The 21,353-nt window shown below is 50.1% G+C and overlaps 1 protein-coding gene across 2 annotated transcripts; it reads right to left on the reverse strand.

Moving 5' to 3' along the window:
- Positions 1 to 64: 64 nt before the first annotated feature.
- Positions 65 to 4,460, reverse strand: DUSP26 (dual specificity phosphatase 26). Of its 2 annotated transcripts, none has more exons than XM_032204082.1 (4): positions 3,969 to 4,460; positions 1,800 to 2,072; positions 1,262 to 1,470; positions 65 to 821 (listed from the first exon to the last, which is right to left on the reverse strand). In XM_032204082.1, the coding sequence occupies exons 1-4, from the start codon at positions 4,079 to 4,081 to the stop codon at positions 622 to 624; spliced, it is 795 nt and encodes a 264-aa protein (XP_032059973.1). In that variant the 5' UTR covers positions 4,082 to 4,460; the 3' UTR covers positions 65 to 621. The 2 variants fall into 2 exon arrangements, with proteins under 2 accessions (XP_032059973.1, XP_032059974.1); XM_032204083.1 differs by having other exon boundaries at positions 1,800 to 1,961; positions 3,969 to 4,458.
- Between the last annotated feature and the right edge of the window lie 16,893 nt (positions 4,461 to 21,353).

Consider the following 21,353-nt stretch of genomic DNA (forward strand, 5'->3'; position numbering starts at 1 on the left):
CCACCAACCCAGATCCTGGCGTGAATAAAAAGTCTGTCCTAAAGCACTCGAGGGACGGCCAGACTTCTTCCTTAGCGCTGTCTTTATTTTCACAGGTTAACACTAGGCGTGGAGGACATCCAAACACGATGACAAAAGGCCTGTTTGCCAGAGCCCACACACCAGACCGACTTCACATTGCTACACAGACCGAAAACAAATGGGAAACGAGACGAGGAACACACACAGCTTCAGTCTCCCGGGAGGGAGGGACGGGACCGGCTTGGCAAATGCGTCTGCCACGTGGGAGAGCCAACCCTTGAAGGCTTCCTGGAGCCAAACGGGGTAGGGAAAAACCTGAAACGTGGGGCTGAGTCCCTCCAGAGGCATCTCTGAGCGAGCAGGCTGGGAAGGAGGCGATACATCAGGCCTACCGAAGTGCTGAGATTGCAGGTTGAGGGCCTAGACTTTACCACTAGGAATAGCTCGCATGTCTGGGGACCCCCTCAGCTGAGAGGGGGGGGCCGGTTGCACGGGACCCTATTTAGCTGCCAAGCATCTGCACTGGGAGGAAAGGCCTACCCCTATCACTCAGCGGGCACGGGGGAAAGGGGAGCACCGCACACCCCTTCTCATCCTCCTTCACGAACTCCTCTTCAGCCTCAGGGCATTGTCCAGGGCGACCAGCTGGCGCAAGAAGCCCCGGTTGGGGATGATACCGCGGTGGTCCTTCACCGTCTTTATGGCTTCTACAAGGGGCATGTGGTGGCGGATCATGAGGTAGGCGAGGACCAAGGTGGCCGACCTGCTCACCCCGACAGCACAGTGCACAAGGATCCTTCCTGGGGAGGGGGCAAAACACAGGGGCTGTGTCACAGCAGACCAAATATCCCAATTAAAAAATAAATAAATAAAAGAGGACCCAACCGTTTGTCATGGTGCAGCCTGGCACTGCAGGTGTGCAGCCTCCAGGGCCCCAAATTTAATAGGGACGTGATGCACTGAGGTCCTCCTCTTGGGAATGGGTGTCAGTGCATCAGGATATCCCAAAACAGCCTGAATAGGAACTGGACACAGGCTGAGGCTGTGATCTATGGGGCTAGTGCTCTAATTTTGCCTATCTCCTCTTTGGAGCAAGCAATCCAGAGCAGAAGACACCACACCAATCTAGAAATACCCCCATTTTCTACGATGCTTAGCAATAGGATGTGGATCCAGCTTTCCACCCACCAAAGGGAGCTTCTCCCCTCCCCAATTTGCCCCACCAATCTTTACCACTGACCTTCATTCAGCGCCTGGTGGATGAAGTCAGCGGCAGGGTAGAAGTAGGGGCTCATGTCAAAGGAAGGCGAGTCGTGGGCCTCGATGCCCAGGTAGCGGATGCCTGTGCCCTCGTAGTACTCGGCGCCCCCCCTCCACTTGCTGTGCGAGGCGTTGAGGATGTGGGTGATGCGCAGGTGGGCCAGCTCGCGGCGGTTGGCTGCTATATCTCTGCAGGGAGGAACAGAGAAGAGGTGTGCAAGTTTAGAAACGTCAAACGCTAAAAAAAATAATCCCAAAGACGGTGTAAGGGCTGTCCATTTTCATCAGAGGCAAATGAAAGATGCAGGCTCAGATGCCAGAATTTTAAGTTGATCTCACGGACTCCATGGGCACACCACCTCCTCCCACAGCAGCTCTCTCAGCACAGCTGTGCTCACGTCCTTCCTCCTCCAACCCATCGCATCCTCCTCTCCCTCACGCTTCCAGCTTTCCTCCCCCGGCCCTCTGCATTTCAAATACCCCTCGGCCGCCCGTTCTTGTCCCTCTCCGATACATACTGATCGCCCAGGTAGAGGCCTGGCCAGACCTCGTCGGCGTGGTTGCAGGCTGTCTTCCCCGTGTACAGCAGCCTTTCCAGTTCGAAGACGCTGAGGATGGGGTGGTTGCTGCGCTCCTCCCGCGAGCCCCGGCTCGGCGACCTGGTGCCGTTCCTGGAGAACCTGGACAGGAAAGCCATGGGAGCTGCCGAGACCCACAAGGCATACCTGTGGGGTCGTGAAGGCCGGCGGGGGGCCTGGAGGTCTCTTCTGCTGCTGCTGCCACCCACGGTCCTGGCACAGAAGCGGAGGAGATGCTGTTAGAAGAGCCAGGGACCTCTCGCTCCAGCCCTTTTGTAGAAATGCTGGCCCGAAGCAGCCAAAAGCCTGACCTTCCTGGCAAGAGGGCTGTGTCGAGCCAACTTCCCAGCAGCTCCCGCTGTGAGACACGCTCACCTGCGCTCCCTTCCAAGAAGGGATGCTGCTGGGGAGCAGCTTGCGGTGCCAGGGAAGCTGGAGAAGCAGCCAGATTGCTGAGTCTCCACGGGCTGAGGTTTTGCTCCAGCCCCACGAGTTGGGTTGAGGCCACATTGGCAGGAGATGCTCTGTACAGGACCACCTTCCTCCTGAGCTGGCTCGGGGGTTTTGCCTGCCAGCGGGACAATGCCAGCTCGAGAACTGACGCTGCCAACCTGTGATCAGAAGCAGCGGAAGGCGGCCAGCTCCGGGCAAGCCACCAGGATCGGGGAGGAAAAGCCCCAAACAGGTGGAGGATTCCATATGGCACCACGCAGAGCCTGGCTGGGGCCCAGACTCCTGCGGACCAGGCACAAAAGCCTGCGGGGAGGGAGAGGCAGCATTAACCCCTCCGAACACAGCCGTCTTGCTGCTGCATTTGAACACCCAGGGACAGGTTTGGGGTGGGTAAGAGTTAATTTCAGGGGATGTGAAAGCTCGTTTTACGGAGCCCATCCTCTGGGACATGGCTCTGCTCTCAGCCCTTTAGATGATGCCGATATTTGTCAGGAACCCTCCCTGGCCAGCCTCGGAGCAGTGACAGTCCCCGTGGCCAGGCAGCAGGCAGAGCCCCCTGGTTTTGCTCGCTGGCTGCTGCCCCTCTGGCTTGCAGAGCCCCCCTACATGAGCAGATTGCTTCTCTTCCTGCCCTGGAGGGGCTGGGAGGTGTCCAAAATGTGTCCCACCGCAGCCACCCAGCGCTGGCACCCTTGGGCCGGGCTGGCTGCCCTCAGCCTGCCTGCTCGGACATCTCGCCCAAGGCGCCGGCCAGCAGCCAACAGTGCAGAAGGAAGCAGCCTCCGGCCATTTCTTGGCAAGGCACAGAGGAGGAAAACATTGCAAGGGCATGAGGCAGCTCAGGGGGAGACTGGAGACACTGCACGTCTCCCTCCCCACTCCCTGTTCTGTAAGGGGAGCAGCTCAGACCCTGCCTGGCACCCTGGGGTGCTGCCCATGCTGCTCGCCCCTAGCACAGAGCACGGGCCACCCCCTCTGCCCTGATGAATTTTGGACTCCTTCTCGCTGGGCATCCCGACTTGGCAAAACCCACCTGGAAATGGCATTTGGCACGGCCGCGTGCCGGGCCCTTAAACCTTGGGTGACCTTGGCTGCAGCACAGCCACGCGCCACCAGCCCCAGGCAGCGTTAGGGAACGGGCAGCAGAGGGGTCTGAAAAACCACCACGTCCCCAACACGAGGCTGTAAAAAGCCAGAGAGCCCCTCGGATTGCTACAGCCAGCTGGTAAAACAGCAGCCTGTACCTATGGAGGGATATAGCTCACAAAACCTCAGGCCCAGAGCTGGCCTCCAGCATCCCCCCCCCAGCACACCACCGTGCCAGCCCCACAAGGTGCTGCAGGGAAGAGAAATTGCCCCCATTCATGTCCTCCAAACAGCCCCCCCAGCACTCCCGGCACCCAAATCCCTCCCAAACCCCACCTGCATCCCCCCTGTGGGTGCCAAGCCCGGAGGGGGGGCTCGCTCCCAGCTCTCCCAAGCAGGCTCCTGGCTGTCCCCGAGCCCCTCTGGCAGCCGTGCAGGGCTCGGAGGGAGGGGGGAAGCAGCCAGAGGCTGCCTGGGCGCAGAGCAAGAGGCATCGCCGAGCGAGCACAGGCTCACGGAGACAGACAGACAGACACGGGGAGGAAGGAGACGCCCCCCCCCGTACTCTACCTTAGCGAGGGCTGAGGCTTCCCCTGCTCAGAGCGAGGGTGGCAGGCAGATCCAGTCGGCCATGTCTTCCTGCTGCTGCCGCCGCCGCTGGAGAACGGCTGATGTATGAACATCTATTTTAAGCCATGGCATGTCCAGAGGCAGGTTTGTTTATAGCACGCCGTGCATGGGTGGCTACGGGAGGAACGAGGGAGACGGGCACGGAGTCGGAGACCGCATGCAGGCATGCACAGGCACACACGGAGGTGCCCATCACTATGCGGACGAAAACAGCAGCAGCAGCAACAACACACCGAAACGCTGCTGCCAGCTTTGCTTTCACTCCTCCTCCTGCAAACCAAAAGCCACAGGCATGCAGAGAAGGAGAAAAAGCTGACAAAGTGGTGCCGATGACATGGTTACCTACATTGGAGCTCTGTGGCTGTCTCCAGAGGATGCTCCCTCATTTCTTTTTTATAATTGACCCCATCCAACCCCCTCGCTTAGGGTCGGTTTGGCAGAGCCAGGGCTTGGTGACATTTTCTTCATTTGCTAAGAAAATAAGCCTGTGTGTGTGTGTGTGTGTGTGTGTGTGTGTGTGTAGATACGTGGTATCTATTTACAAATTCACGTCAAAGTCAGGGAATACCTTTTTTTTCCACCTAGAAAAAATAAAAAGTTCAAAAAATTGAAGCTTTTTGTTTTGACATTCTCTAAATGACACCATTCATTTCAGAAGCGCTGCAATATTTCACTTAAGCATTTTCCAGGCAGAATATTCTCCATCCCCTTAGAAGTGCTGGCGTTTGATTTAAAAGTTTGACTCAAATCAGAAAGTAGGAGTGTGGTGGGAAAAACAATCTGAGGAAGAGTCGAAACACGCTGTTCCAGGCCAAACAACACATCCCAAGGTTTGTGGCGTTCCCTGCCTCCCTCCTGTTCAATTAAATGGGAACATTTTCTGTCTTGTTTTCGGCTGAATCTGTAATGGTCTCAGATGCAACCTCAGAAGCTCTGGGCACGAACCCAGCATCACCAGCAACCTGCCCTGTCCCGTACACTGGGTATGGATGCCTCCACATCCCTCAGCCACACACCAAGGAATTACGGTCCCAGTAGTCTGAAAAACATGCTTCTACACAGAAGTGCCTACAACCCTCGTCACAAAAGGTTAAATCTGAGTAAGAAGAAAACAACATGGAATAAAATTAGCTGGATAAACGTTTTGGCAGAGAGTTGCCCGCAGGGAACTTACTGGCCGTTTAAACAGAGGATTAGTAGTTGGTATGTTTTTACTCCAATAATAATACTGGAATTGCTTTGTAAAGCAGCCAGAAGTCCCCAGCAAAGCCAGTGACTGCTTCTTAGATAATGAAGTCTCAGACGCTTCGGAATGCCTGGGCAGCTGCAGCAAGAAGTGTCAGCAATCTGGCTTTTTATAAGGGAAGTTTCTCAGACACGCAGCTGACCTCCCTGACTCGCCTCCTCTCCTTGTTTTCCATAAACATCGGTGTTGTAGCAGAGACTGACTCACTCCTTGCTCCCTGATAGCCTTTATCGGCTCGGCGTGTCCCTTCTCCCTGCTGAAGCATCTCTCCTTGAAGGCAGGAGGTGACCCGAAGCACTGCAACGGGTCTGCAGGCTCGGAGGGGGCACAAACACTGCTGGGGGGTTGAAACCTTCTCTCCTACCAGCGGTGACTCTCAAAGCTGCTCCCCAGGGATGTACCCAGATGCAGGACCAGCCCCCAAAACATCCTGCAACCCCACTTTCCTCTGGGCTTCATCACCTCATGATGCTGAGCCCCCTGAGCAGGGCCATTGGTGCTGGGCAGCTAAAGCACAGCTGTGGGCACCCAGGAGAAGTAAAGGCCAGCTCTCCCCAGCCATGGGCACCACCACAGGCTGCTCTAGGGTTGGACAGCACCAGCATGGATTTCCTACATCCCCTAGCTGGCAGACTTGCTTGCAGCGGGGTGCTGCTGTTCCAGCAGGGGCAGGATGCTGGCACAGGCAGCCACCACATCCCCACGTCTCATCTAGTGTCAGAAACTGCTGCGTGCAGCAGTGAGGACAGAGCAGCTGCTTTCAGCTCCATTAGGAGGGGAATCGGCTCCCAGCAGAATAAGCAGGGCACCCGCTGCTCCCAGCTGTCCCTTTTCACCCAGCCAGAGCTCGGAGCAGGGAGGAATCGGGGTTGGGGCTCTGCAAAACCCACAAGCGAGCTACAATAAAGGGCAGCTCGGAAAAGTTCACAGCTCCAACCACTGGAGGCTGCTCTGGTTATACATAAATCACCACCGCGCGCATTGTCAAACATGGAAAACTCAGCCCAAGGAAATAAAGGGCAGGGGTTAGAGAGTTTCAGAGCTGCTATTTCCTGGCTTTACACGCCACACGCATGCAAATTCGCCGCGGTCTTCACAGCTCTATTTTAAAGATCAGAGATCAATCACTTCACGCACTAAATGCTGCAAGTCCAAAAGCCACCTGGAAGGCAGAGGCGCCAGAGTTTATTACACTCAATCATAAACAGAAAGAATATGTATTTCATCCAACGTGTGCCATTTGATAGGCCCGCCGCAGAGGAGGGTGGCAGACGGAGGGAGCACAGAGGGCAGAGAGAGCTGCAGAATAACCACAGAAAATTAAGCCTCTTTGCATTAGTGGTCAGGGTGGGAAGGTGGCGTTGTTGAAAGGGGTCATGCAGGATGGCAGAGCTGCATTACAGCAACGTACTGGACGGGATTTGGACAAAGATGATTCTCCTGGCATTGAAACAGCCCTGGAGGAACTGCATGCTCAGCCCAGGGCCAGTGACTACCAGGGGGAGGTAAATCCACCATGCTCTTCCCTAGCTGCATGGATGCAGCATTGCATCCATGGGGGCTGCTGCAGGCTGCCTCAAAAAAAAAAAAAAATTGAAAATTTATCCACAGAGGGCTTCTAAGGTCATGTGGCCAGTATATCCAAGGTAGCACCAACTCTTGATCAAAGCAATAAAGTAATCTTCACTCTCTTCTTGCCTGCGTTTAGGGCAGGGATAAAGGTTTCTTTTGGGGCTCCAGCAATCTGGAAGCAAACTGCAAAGCTTGAGGTTACAGCCTTCCTGGGGCTCTCCCAAGCCTCTCCAGTCTCAGCACCTTTTGGACAGCATTCGAGCACTGTAAAATCCTCTCCCAGCCCCAGAATAGACGCCTGCTTCCCTGCAAGAAATGTGATCGAAGGCAATAAACCCTTGCAAGGGAGGATGTGCAGGTAACACAACTCCTCGGTGCTCATTGCGGCAGCGCCAGCCAGGAGTTAAAGCCTCATCACTCGGCTCTATCGATTCACTGCTGGAGGGGGCCACTTGAGTTCTGGCAACACTGAGATATTTTCCATTAAAAGAAAGAAAAAGGAAGAAGGAAAAAAAAAAAAAAAGGAAGAGGAAATAACAGCACCAGACTCATTGTCCGACAGCTGTAAAACCTGCAGAGCCTCAATTTGCGAGGAAGCAGCGCTTGTCCAGAGGGAGAGAGACAGCTGCTGGCTTTGTTGCAAACTTGCAGTGTTTATGATTACTTAGCAGGGAGACTCTGAATTGCTCGTGGACGCATCCTGCCTGTCATCCACTGTCTTGTTAATGTCAGAAGCAGCCTGGGATGGATCTGAGTTGCTATAGTGTACAGAGGAAAAAAAAAATCACTGAAAAAAAAAGCAGCCGAAAAGCCCAGCAAGTTGCTGGCAAAGTCTGCTGTGAAATCGTGATGCTTTCTGTCTAACTGCTCACTTCAGCTTGTCACATCTTGTTAGGAGAGCAGGCTGGGGCACAGTCCAAACCTTCTTAAAGCTGGTGGGAGGTTTGCTGTTGACCTGCTCCTCATTGTGTTTAAATGCTCGGAAAGATGTCAGAAGGGAGAGAACTACCCAGGGCTGAGCCAGCCACGATCCCCATTAGCAAAGAGCCTGAGCTACTCGCACTTTCTAAAGGCTAATCTTTCAAGATGAAGGTCACATCTATCTTGCATAGCAAAGAGATCTTTGAAATAGAGCCAATCAGCACTGGAAACCTGCACCTCGAAGGCGCTGGGCTGGGAGCAGAGCCCGGTGTGCTGGGACGGCCACGCTCTGTAACCAGCATCACCTCTGCACCGTGTGCCTCGAGCTGTGCACTCCCAGAGCTGCAGCCCTCACTGCACCACCTCTGCCTCCAGAAGCTCCATTCTTGCTCTTGCAAATCCAAAAGCCTTTGGGAAATCTGCTCTGGAGAAAAAAAGGAATTATATCTGCATCAGGGTGGGAGCTGGGGGCAGGTCCCTGGTAAATTCATGCTGACTTCAGAGAGGCCAGGACCCATCCGTGATTACTTCTCTCCTTCGTGTTCTTGGAGCAAGAACTAATCGCAGTGAGCACGACATGCAGCAGCGGTGTCTTTTTGAAGTCTGCAGCTACTCTTAACACAATGAGTTTCTATTCACTGTGTCTGTGGCACTAAGCACCCCAACAGCCCAGCCACGATTTCTAAAGCAGGGAGAAGAGCTTAGGAGCTCAAATAGAAAGCCAGCGAGAGTTGGGTGCCTAATTCCTTTCAATCTTCTTTTTAATTCCTAGCCTTAGGGCTTTGAGGAAGTGGCTGGTTTGATTTGATGAAGAAAAAAGCTGTTCCATTAACAGGTCTGATGTTGGAGAGGTTTCTTTCAGCCTGTGATGAATCCCAGCACCCTTTAGCAGGCCACACTCGCTGCTAGATCATATTTTCCCTTCAGTGACATTACATCTCAAGCAGGCTTTCACTGTAATAACATTTGCAGTAATGAAATCACCCGGCTGTACGGTCTTCTTTTAACAGCACAAATATCCGAGCTGGCGACAAAGGGAGATTTAAATGTCACACAGCTCGTGCTGTATGTGTCCATCAGAAGATAAGGTTTCTCTTTGTCGATGAACGGAGATGCAACGGCGGCTGCTGGGCGTTGGGAGCACAAAGGCTCGCCGCAGCTCTGAATAGGGAATGAGGAGGCTCGGGGTGTGGGATGAGCTAATACAGAGAGCTTCCCAAATCCCACGCTGGCTACAGGGCTCCGAAAGATGTACCAATGACACAGCACTGAATTTGCAAATGAAAGGACTTCGAATCAGCTCCTCTCTTGCCTCCTGAGTTTGGGTTTGCTCTAACAGCAGCTGGTGGTACAGGACGGGGAAGCGAGGGATGGAAGATCTGAGCTGGGGGAGAACAGCCCCAGCAGGGGTACTCCCAAAAATCTGTAGAAACCTTACACAGGTTACCATGCGGGAATGCCACTGCTGCCCATGAGAGCTTCACACCCACCCAGGAACTTCAGCTCATGGTCAAATGGAAAACGTCAGCCGAGAGGAGAAAAATACACTGGGGCAACCCAAACCAAACATTTAAAATTAATAAACAGCAAAAAATTGTTTTGTCATTTCTTAATTGTTTTCTTGCAGCAAACACAGGCACAATGGGTCTCCCCAATAGACACAAACTGATTTTCCTTGCATGTGCTCAAGATGACTTGGGCCTGATTTGCTTCAGCCGATTAGACCCCAAACTGATGTTTCTAATTAGACTATCAGAAGTAGTCTTCCTTTTGAAAATGTTGCTGCTTGATTTTGTAGTATGGAAATCCTTTCCTACCTATCCCCAGGAAAGCTCTCGTGTGATTGATTTACTCCAATAAAAGGGCTAAAAATTCCCAGATCCATCAATGCCAGTTGTAAAACTCCCAACATCTGAAGGCAGGATTTTACCAGCACACTTAGTTCTGCCTCAGGGTTGTTGTTGGTTTTTTTTTTTTTCTTAACAAAAAATGAGAAACTGCTCTGTCAATGACTTGAAGGGTTACATTAGAAACCATTACATTTTGCTGCTGGCTCTTATGGTAACACGACTTGTACCTCCAGCTTGGCTTTCCATCTGCTACCAGCAGAGACAGTAATGCTCCAGTCAACACAGAAGGTACTCGTGTTTCAAGGAGAGGAGAGTAATAATGAAAGAAGAAAAACATTAGAGACGATGATTTAGCCTGAGAAAGGGCAGATCACCTCAACCGATATGCCACGTAGCACGGCTATGAAAGGAGTAACATCTCCTCGGCAGGAATGTTTGGTGCAGTGGGAAGAGGGACCAATTTCCCACCTCTGTTTTTAGCAGAAATGTTAATTTTAGCAAAAGAAGTAAAGGTCGTGAAGGACAAAAGATTGTGAGGCAGTAAAAAAAACAAACCTCCTCCTCTCCCCTCCCCAAAGACGTGACAGTCTGAGCTGCTTCGCCTAGTGGAAACAGGCAGCAAAGAACATTTTAGCTTTAATAATTCTAATTATTCCACAGTATTGTGAAACAAATTAGAAATCCAAATGAAATCAGTGTCCCATGGCACTAGGAAACGTACAGTCACAGAATGCAGGTATCTAAATCTATCCTGAGTTCTGTCTGGCTTAGACAAGACAGAAAATAATGGAAAATATGCTTAGAAACAGGAGAGAAAATTAAAGCACATATTTCTGCACACTGACTACTGCAAAGTCATGCAGGGAGCTGAAGGAAAATCAGCCCTGAAACTAAGCCTCCTGCACACCGCTCCTATGCCAGAGCTTTCCTTTTCCAATTTTTTCTCTAACTGATTTTTCCCTGTTTATTTTTCCCCTCTGCCCTTCTCCTGGGGATACGCGGCTGTGATCCCTGGGCCTGGTGCTTCCAGCAGCTCTGGGTCCCTCAGGAACAGGGTGCCTCGGGAGCTGGGAGGTGCCAAGGGATCAGGCACTTAACAGGCTGTGAAATCCCCGAGGATTTGCTGCAGCCAGAATATGAAGCCCTGAAACTCCCCCAAAGGCATTCGTGGTGCTCCCCTGGAGTCCCTGCCCCACGGGAAGGAGCTGACTGCAAGCAGGGAAGAAATTCACTTTTATTTACAGTAAGGGAGCAGAAAACCCCCAGCTCCCATCCTAAGGCACAGCTTTAACCCTGGGCTTGGCATTCAGAGATCTTTAACAGTTGTTCATGAGGCAGGTGAGCAGGAAGACAATTTACACGGCCACATATGAGAACTAAGGACCAAAAATAGTCCTTCTCGTGGAGGCAGCTATTTATCAGCATCCTCATCCATCACACTGAAGCATGAAAGGCCAAATAAATGACCCTGCTCCCAGCCGCTATTATTCCTGCATGCTCACAGGAAGGCAAATACCTTGAAAGAACTTGGCTGAGGCTGGGAGCAGAGGGCAGTGCCTGCCCCCCATAAAGTGCTGGGATGAATGGGATATGACAGCAGGTAAACAAGCGTGGCCAGGTGAAGCCATCCTGGCAAGGGCAGTCAGCACTGTGCAGTGCCTCCTGCCTGGTTTATGCTGCCCAGGTGCAACAAAGCTCTTCCTCCACCTCCACAACAAGCTTTTCACTCACAACAGCGCTAACCTGGCCTCAGCAGGCTGTTATCTCCCCACACAGACCTGGTGCTTGAGCAAAAAACACTCCCCTTCATTTTTCTTAGTGGGACAACAAAGCAGAATTGGGGGCATCTGCTTGACCGTGGCCATGCTGCTCTGCCAAGGAGTGCTTTTACCTGCTGCCATCCAGCCCTCCGTTCACAGCCAGTCCCGAAGCTACAGCAGAAATCCCAAAAGCAGCCATTAATGCAGGACCTGCCTTTATCTTCTCCATGCACCTGGCAGGCACTGATGGCAATATCCTCACAGCTGAGGCCGGTGGTGCTGGAGCAAGGGAGGACGAGCCACCTGCAGCAGGTGTTCAAATGAATGCCCAGGGGAAAGAGGGCTAACAGCAAGTGCTGCCATCCCTGTTATTAAAATACAGAGATCGTGACACTGAGCCACTAAGGGAAAAATCCACAAAGATCACTTGCAGGGTCCTAAGTCTTACCAGAATGACTCACAAAGGGAAACTATCTCACTTCTGAGCCACTGCCTAAAGGACCCCTGCTCTGCTAAATTGCCTTTCCTGCATATGCCCAAATAGCAGCCTGGAGATATGTTGATTGCACTCTCTTAGATAGTCCCCGTGTGCTTTGGGCAGCACCAGTCGAGCATTGCAAAGTCCATCTATCTTCATGTTTCTTGCTTTCAGTGATTTACGACGGCACATGGAAGCTGGAGGCAGAGCAGGAAATTAAAGCAGCTTTCCCGGTGTGACCCCCGCCTCTGAATCCCTCCATGCCTCACCAGCGGGTTTATGCAAACTCATATGAACTCAGGAGAACTGAGGCATGAAGAGAATAAGTGATTTACACCATTCATGTAAGGAATATGACAGAAATTGGGAAGAAAGGAAGCTCTGTGAAGCCAGAGCCCTCACCTACCAGGACATCCCGGGCAGTCTCCTGGGTCCCTGGCTGCAAGCGCCCACCCGGCAGCACTGGGGGCTTGCCAGCAGCTCCCCTGCTCTCTCCAACAGGGTTTGAGATGCACAGCTTTGCATCCCGCAGCCCCTGCCTTGGCTTTACTGCTGTCACACGCTGACAGATACTTTATGAGCCCGGGGACCCAACTCCTTCTGTTCACTTCAGAAACACTTTGCTGAGCAAACGGAGGCAAGGGGTGAGCGGAGCCGGTGCGCCTCCCAGGCAAGGCTGGGCTCTTTGGGGTTGAGTCTTTTGTTCTTTTCCCTCATTGCCTCCGCTGGCTTTGGCGATCTTTCTTCATAAGTTTCCCAAAAGTGACAAGGGCAATTTATTACGTGCGCGCAAGGCCTTGGGAATCTCCTGGAGACATATCATTCCTGCTATTATCCTCCTCACACGAGGAGCCGTTGTTCTTGTCAAGCTCGCTCGCTTCCTCCCTTGCAAAGAGAAGAAAGGATGCCGGGGATTTTTCATTAATCATTTTTACGCCCAGAGCTGCAGCTCCCGTCTGCATTCTGATCACTTCTGATCTCTGCCACCATTTTTCATGGGAGCACTTATGAGGATTGTTTTATGCTGCTGATTCGAAGTGTGTTAATGACCAACCATTCAGTGTCCAGAGCAAAGCCTTAAATTTAGCGTACACTCCGGTGGGGAAAATCTATTACGGCTATACATTGTCGTTCTTGCTATTCTTTTTCAAGGAAGGTGCCAGTTGCAAAGAGTCAGGGAGTGAGAGGGAAAGCTGGCAGAAGGAGTTTGGTTTATGGTGAAAATGAAGAAGCAAGCAGAGGTTTCTGCACCTGAGCTAGGACTTGGGACTGCCGTGGTTGAAAATTGGAAGCTCTAGCCAAGGAATGGCCAAGCTGGAAGGGAGAATATTGCCAAAATAGAATTGTTTCAGCTGATGGCAGCTCAGCACGCCCTGATTTCTAGTCTGTAAGGTAAAGCTGCTCCTGACAGTGTGCCAGGGTCTCCAAGTGGATGGCTTTTTTTGGGTTTGCTCCAAGCACCAGGTGCTCCATCTCAGCCATGGCCTCTTCACACAGACCTCTTGGAGTAACAGCGAGGTTACACACAGCTGAGGCTGAGTTTGGTCCTGGGCTGATTTCCTCACCTCCCTGGGCATTCCCAGTTTCCAACAACTGCGCTGATGAGCACAGTAGGTGATTATTAATAATGACAAAAACGTGTAACTTCTGTCACGTCAGTTCCAAGTCCTTCCAAAATACAGCAGGACCAAGCAGCAGTCTCCCATTTCCTCTCTAGAGGGTGGTAAAATATGCTCAATCTAAAAATAACAGTAAAACTGGACCTTGAATAAGTCCCTTCCTCATGCTGTGCCTCTGGACTCCTCCCGGTGTCTGTCTCCTGTGCTAATTTCGTGCTGGCTTCCTGTAGCAGGGCAGAAGAGCCTGATCCTGGCACCTGGAATCAGTGCCCCTTCCTCGGTGTGCAAGTACCGGCACCTCCAGCCACACAGAATTCATCCCAAATGTAATCTTGTCTTTTTACACAAGGGTCAGGAACCGGCTCCTATTCTGTGTCTGAATGAGTGAATACACAGTGCATTGTAATTCTGACCCTCTGACACCTCATTTTAATACAAAAAGCATAAAACATAGGAGCCAGAGATTGGAAAAGACCTTCTGGACCATGAAGTTCAGCTCTCTGAGATAAGATCTCATTCATACCCTATCACATTTTCTCTTGAAACTGTTAGGCTTCCTCTGCCACTGCCCTTAGTTCAGGATCAGCCTTTTCAATGTGCTAAAATCTCCCAAATTTTGAGCATAAGCTTACTCACAGTGAGGTTTCTCTTGTACTAACACCGTCCTTTAGCTGAAATAGTAACCCCAGTACTAACAATAATAATAGTTAATTACAAGCCCAGAGGGGCTGTTGCTGGAACCAAAAATAACCATGGTAATAGCCCAATGCATTCAAGCCGGGGGATAGCAATAAATAACCTCTCGGATCCATCAGCAGTAAAATGGCACGTCCATGTCAGAGTCCAGGAGGGAGGAGATGCTGCAACGAGTGCAAGTGGTGAGGCAGGCTCCTAGGGCGCCGCTCCAAGCGGGTGCGGTTGGACGAAGAAAAATGCGAGGAGGGAAGAAAAGAAACCTTATTCCCTTGTGTGGAGCAATTTTCAGACAGCTGCTCGGTCCCCTGGGACCAGGCAGAGGGGGAGAGACAGAAAGATGTTCTTGCTGCCTTTCAGGCTAGACCTACATCAAACTCGTTAATGTCAATAGGAGGGAAATTGAACTGAGCTTTGTTGTAACCCTAATGAATCCTTTGCCAGTTACAGTAAATTTATTCTTTTGATTTCCCTTTCTCCCCCCATCTTGTTTCATGTGGGCTTTTTTCCCCCCCCTTTATTTAATGTTCCTTTTCTGGCAGCTTCTTCTTTTTATTTCTCTCCAATTTAAAACACAGTTAAAAAGCTGTGGTTGATTCCAATTAAACACCCCCTTTGGGATTACTAAAACACACACACACACACAAAGACCCCCTTCTTTGATTGTTTCCACGGCAACGTATTTAAATATCTCATTCACGGTGTCCAAGTGAAGAGCTGAAGGATTTGGAGAAGCTTTCTTTTTCTGCTCCCTCACCTCCCTCCTCCCCAAATTACTCATGCTGTAGCGGTAACCGGTGTGATACACACACTGCGCTCGCCAGGCTTTGGCCAGAATGCAGAATGGATCTGGAACCCGTGGATATGCTCCTGGAATCCCAGAGGAGGAGGAGAACAGGGCCAATATTATGTCTGACAGCAATGCAGAGCTATTGTAATTACTTAGGAACTGGGAACGATAGGGAAGCATCATCAGCAACCAGACAGCCCAAATTCTGCCGTTCCCTACACCAGCAGACAGCACAGTAACTCTGCTGGGACTCGTGGGGCTGTGCTGGCTGGGAGCTGGTTAAGAAAGAAGTGGAAAGGGGCTGGTCTTGATAGTGCAGGTACCTGGAACCACCAAAACCAGCGAAAATCTGAAGGAGACAGTTGGGTCTGCAAGCACAGATCTGGGGAGGTAAAGGAAGTTTTCCTCTCCTCTTCAGCACAGAGGTTTTAGCGTTGAATGCAGACACTGACTGGGAACAGTAACCCAGCCTCCAAAAAGCCTCAGTCTGTGAAATCCCTGTGCTGAGCGCTCCAGCAGGGGCCCACCAGAGTCGATATGGAAATGAAATGTGCCAGAAGTTCACTTTCTCTGCCCACAAGACTCTTACAGAACGCAGAAGTACAGTGGCTTTTCTGCTTGATTTTTTTTTTCTGTGTTTGTCATATTTCTGTAGAAAGTGCTTGAATTTTCCTTCCTCTGCTGGCTCATCAATCTGCGCTCTATGCTGCTCCCTCTGTCCTCCTGCAGGGCGCACATCCCACGTCCTGCAACTCGCACACAGGGCCGAGCTGGGACCTCTCTGTTCACTTTGGGGATAGAGATTCACCCATGAATGGTCTCTCCACAGAGGCATCACAAGGCCGGACAGGCTGCAGCTGGCACAGTTTTAACCACTGACCACTTCTTCAGGGTGGGAAGCAAAGCTCGGAGCCTTCTGTGGCTGTGAGCAGGGCCGTGTGCTCCTGGGGTGACTGCAGCCACTTGTGAATTCATGTAATGGCATATTAAAGTGGGTAATAATGAGTGTCTGTATTAGTATATGTACCACTTATGTACACTGGGCCATGGGGACACACCTGCCCAGCTCCAGGACTGCTCAGTGAGGGGAGAGTTTAGGCCCTACCTCTCGGGAGCCTGTGTGCTCCCGGCCATGACTTGTATGTACCACGTCCCATGACTTGCACGTGCCATGTACCATGATTTGTACGTGCCACAGCGCCACGAGCACGTGTGTAGAGCTGGATGTGCAGTCTGCCCACAGACCTGGGCACGAGCGATCGATAAACCTCCCCTCAGCTGCAATCAGCCGCAGGCTGGGAGGCACCCGCGGCACCTGCTGTGCCCTTGACATTTTCCCCCTTCCTTCGTGGCTGAGGAAGCTCACTCCAGTGCGAACGGGTTGCTTTGCAGCTGTTAAATATTACTTCTGCTTTAACAAAGAGGGTATTTTATCATTAAGTGTTCTGTCTCCAAGGAGGGGAAAGGCCCAACAGCAGAAGTGCACAAGCCAAATCATTGTTGCGGTAATGAGAGGAGGACTCCTACAAGGCACTCATTTCACCTGCTGTTCTTTTCCCTTTCTGTTGCTTTGTGTTCACTCCCTTCTTGACTCCAAGAAACACGGCTTCTGGCTGAGTTTTCCACACCCACACAATTGGCCCAATTTAGGGAAGGGAAATTTATAACGCAGAGGTGCTGTTTTGTGTGTGGCCAATACAATCCCCGCTTGCTTTTGAGCATTTCACACAGAAGATATGGCCTCTGTCAGTCACTTACAAACTGTTGTTCTTTCGGAAACAAATGGCAGACGTAAACACATAGTTTTCTTTTCAGAGGGAAATTATCCAGCCCCGTTGGTTTGCTCGTGCTTAGTGGCATTCTTTGCAGCTCCAGGCCTGTGTAGCTTAACCAGCAAGGGGTTAAAAAGCAGCACAGGCTCTGAGTGTGCCTCCAAAGAGCAGGGAAGGGAATAATCAAGTTAACAGACGTGTGGTCTGCTTGTTAAAAGAACTTGGTATCCAGCGTGAGCTCTTTGAGTGACCTGGCCTCATATTTTGGTCCCTTAATGGGAGAAAAACAGCTCTGGAGATCTCTCCCTCCTGGGTTTCTTCCAAGTCTCGCTGAAGTCAGTGCATCAGAGCCAGGACCATAACATCTTAATTTCGATTTTTCTTAAAAAGGGAGAGAGGGAACGACAAAAGCTTGAAAACATGAAGCAAGAGCAACTAGAAAAATCAGAAATCAGAAGATGATGTATTATAGCATTGCTAAACCTCTGGCTTTTTTTTTTTTTTTTTTTTAAGATTAAAATATTTCTGGGTGATGCTCATAATTTCTCAATGCTTGGTAGAGACCATAGGAACTTGCGAAATAGTTCACATTTGTAAATATTTCATTCCTGTGACTAAAACTCATGTGATTTAAGTGTACATTGCTCCATGTTCTAGTACAAGGACTGAATAATAAACGGCCATGTTAGAAACTACCTGGCTAGAAAACAACAAAAAAACCTCACTGTGCATTAAATGACTATGACAAGTGAGATGCTGGTGGGAGAGAGAAGGAAGACTGGTGGCTCACTGTAGATTTACTCAGGGAACTCTGCAAAGACAGGCATTTTCTGCAACTTTCTCCTTCGCTTGTTTTATTCCATTTCTGGGCTGTCATTTCAGCAACATCTTTAACAAATGAAAACCCTCTGTAGAGTCAATAGTAATTATAGGAATTTATCACAATTGCCAATCAAGGTGCGTTGGAAAGACTCATCTTTCTATTTTAAATTAGCTTTCACTGCACACAGACCACAAGTTATCTTTAGGAAATCAATTGCAGAAAAATGACAGCTTTTGTGGTGTTGTGTGACCTCACCAGCCATCACACAGCATAATTCCCCTCCTCAGGCACTTGTGTGGCCTCATACAGCTGTTTTCTAGGATAAAAGAGGACAGAAACCCTCAACGCAAAGCTGGAAATACTTCTCCATGCACCTAAATATAGGGAGGATATTGAACAAAATGCAGGCTCAGCTTAGACATTTTTGTAAATGAATTTGATAAGAGAAGGCCCTGGCCATATTTACACCTTGATCTGGTTTGCTGCTCCAAACCACACTAGCACAAATTCTGCCTTCAGCCCTGCTGATGCAGCTCCCATTTTAAATGGAGACCAAGCAGACACACCTGAAGGCAAAATTCAACTGTGCGTGTAGCTGCAAACACTTCCTCCTAGATAATTAATGCACATTTGTCAGGAGTCCCTTCTCTGCTGATAATGCTGCCATGAGGAAGATCCTCACCTGATATATATCAGCCTGAGATCCGACTCGGTAGGAGAGGACAGGTTAAGTAATTCAAACCAATAAGAGGCCAATGATTTCATTCTGCTGATAAAGTCTATATTCCTGTATCAGCTAGAGTTATTCTGCCACCCACATACTCCTATTTCTAGGTTTTGGCCAAGCACATATGTCAGGGACTATACGAACCACAGACTGACACACTTGAGAAATTAAATTAGATCATAAAACTGCCCAGGGATTGCTGACTCCTTCCCTTGACCTAGCTGTGCATCTGGAAATGATTTATTACTTGAGTTTTACATCTGAACATAACCCTTTGTCTGAAGAGGAACCCTGTCCTGCATTTGCTTATGCAGACGTGCAGTGAGAGCAGGACCACCTGTAGGGTAACAGCACAAGAAATCAACAGAGACACAGCCAGCTGTTCCCTGATCCTGTCCTACGTTTCCATCCGAGATGAATTTCTGTTGCAATCCACTGACTCCACTGGCTTTCAGTGAGATCTGCTGTTTTTAAGGGATTTCAGGTATCCGGTTGCCATTAATTCCAACAGCTGTTGGCACCTCAACAAATTTTAAAATTCTGAGCCTCGGTTATTTTTACACTGGCATAGCCTGTTAACTTTCAGTAGGGCTTTTCTTGTTCTGCATTGCCGTGGGTAAGCTAAGGAAGTTGTCACAGGTTAACTGTAGGAGCTCGGTCAGCTCTGGCAGAGCTTCATCAATGGGTGCTGCCTCCATCCCCAGCACTGCTCCTTCACCTCCTCCTGTTCCTTGCTGCTGCTGCCAGCTCCTCTCTTGCACAACACTCATGCTCCTGTTTCTACTGACTGGCTTTTGTCTGATTCTGACATCTACCTAGGAAGGGGAGTGATTAATTAATAGGGCTCATCGTTTTACAGGAGCTACATAAGCAAATATCTTACCCTGCATCTTAAGCGCTTTCAGAGTGCTGTTCATCCTTCCAAGGCACCTAAGTGACAGCTGTTTAAAAATCATATGGATGCCTGGCAGCTCAAAGAGACTGCGCTCTGTCAGCTATTGTGTTAACAGAAGTCTGTGCACTTAACAATTTACCTTTCCCTGGCACAATATGGAGCCTGTCATTTGTGGGGGAGTAGTGGAGCTGCGAACACACTGGGTGATATGAGAAAATAACTTGGGCTCCAGCCCTGCTGACAAAAGTTCCTCAAGGTTAAGAAAGGCAGAAAGACAGAGAAAGGGAGAAAGAGAGAGAGAGAAAGAGAAAGAAAGAAAGAAAGAGAGAGAGAGAAAGAATGAAAGAAAGAAAGAACGAAAGAAAGAAAGAGAGAAAGAGAGAAAGAGAGAGAAAGAGAAAGAGAGAAAGAAAGAGAGAAAGAGAAAGAAACAGAGAAAGAGAGAAAGCAGTTGATATATAATGGCTTGAGGGTCAGGGTGAAAAATAAAATGGAATTTATGGAAAAATCACTCCAATCCACACTTGTCTGTTCCAGAGGATGAGCCACATCAGCCCTCATAAACTGTCACAACTGATGGAGTGATTTAAAATTGCAGTGGAGAAGTACAAAAGGAATGTAAAGAGCTGTGAATAATTACTGTTGTGGGTGGCTGCGGGCTGTGCGAGCAGTGACTTGCAGATGAAACAAGCTCTGCGCTGCTGCTAGTGCTGTAGCTGCCAGTGAGGTTTCCTCTTCCCCCATCTGGAATGGCAACTGTGGACGGGGACAGTCCTGGAAAAAATCTTAACAAGGACAATGTGCAGCACTCAGAAATAACATTCCTTTCATTTACACCCATGTGAACTGGGATTCGCTCCAGTGAGCTTGTGCATTTGTGCTAGGAAGTAAATCTGGCATCAGTTTTGCACAGATGTGATCTTAGGGGTAAAAACAAGATGCTGGAGGTCTTTAGTTCCTGGCCCTGCACCAGAAACACTAAATGAGGCACTGAGAGGCACGGCCAAACTACCAGCTCGGTGGGGGACACACATCACATACGATTCAGGGGTGTAACATCGAGCGTCAGCATTGCCTGCTAGGGATGATTTATGCTGAATTGCAACTGCTTCCCTTCACCGACTGTAGGGGCAGTCCCACTGACGATCTGTCTCAAACCTTTACATAATCCAAATGCTGTTCCCATTAAATCCCAGTAAACATCAAAGCCTGGATAAGGGGCTGATTTCAAGCACTGCTCCATTCACTTCTCCTGTGGCCAGGCACCAGGGTGCCCGCAGCAGGGGGTCACACATCTCCTCTGCCCTCCTGTGCAGCCCTGCAGCCTGTTTGCTCCCTCCTCTTTTAAGCCCCAAATCTCGTGCCTCACAGTCTCTCACAACGGATGGATACGACCTGGTACTGTAGGTCTTATTCTCAGCTGGGGGCTGTAAACGCTGTCATACCATAAATACTACTACAAACCTTGAGGGTTTCTTCAAAGCCACAGAAGTACAGAGCATCCAGAGGTCAGGAGCAGAAAATTATGGCCTCTGCTGGGCAATTTCTTTCTCGGTTAATGAGGTATAAAGCAAACAAGTATGTTTAAAAGGGGGCTGATAGTCAAAGGAGCTTCACAGCAGCAAACATCTGGAGGAAGAACACCGACCTGCAATGTTGCCTTGAGCTCGCTTTGGTCCACAAACCAGCTCCCCAGGCCCCAGCTCCTCCCAGTGTCTGCACTCCCTGCCTGCAACCTGTTGGGTTGTAGCTCTTCCTAATTAAAGTTAGCAAAGCCATCATGCCCATTAAGTACAAAATCTCAAGTTCAGCAGCATGGAGGTGGGGACAGGCAGGTAATATATCTCTGGAGATGAAGAGGGCTCCACGTTTCTGAGGAGGGAGGGGAGTATCCACGGGATGTGAAATTAAAAAGCCAGAAGAGAAGAGGCCATCATTTAAATCCACCTGTTCCGATTCTGCAAGGTGCTTCTTAGCTCCCGCTAAATATGCTGAGAGGGGCTGAGAGATAAATGGGGCAAGCTCGGCCTTTGTCAGCACTCTTGCATCACTAAATCTCCGCAGTCCTTCCATGGCTGTAGTTGTTTACTGGGTTCCCGGGCTTAGGGAGGCATTTCCACATTAAAAATATGCTTTCTCTTCTTTCACAAAACTGTCTCTTTTTTTTGGTCAATCCCCA

Source organism: Aythya fuligula, chromosome 27 (genome assembly GCF_009819795.1).
Source record: "Aythya fuligula isolate bAytFul2 chromosome 27, bAytFul2.pri, whole genome shotgun sequence".
Taxonomy (NCBI): domain Eukaryota; kingdom Metazoa; phylum Chordata; class Aves; order Anseriformes; family Anatidae; genus Aythya; species Aythya fuligula.

Bases quoted from the DNA above. Each gene is read 5' to 3' on its own strand.
- DUSP26 (XM_032204082.1), bottom strand. From the start codon at position 4,081: ATGTTCATACATCAGCCGTTCTCCAGCGGCGGCGGCAGCAGCAGGAAG. The intron at 1,471-1,799 runs GTATGTATCGGA...TCCTCCCTGCAG, and splicing joins GGCCTCTACCTGGGCGATCA to AGATATAGCAGCCAACCGCC. The intron at 822-1,261 runs GTCAGTGGTAAA...CCCCCTCCCCAG, and splicing joins CCACCAGGCGCTGAATGAAG to GAAGGATCCTTGTGCACTGT.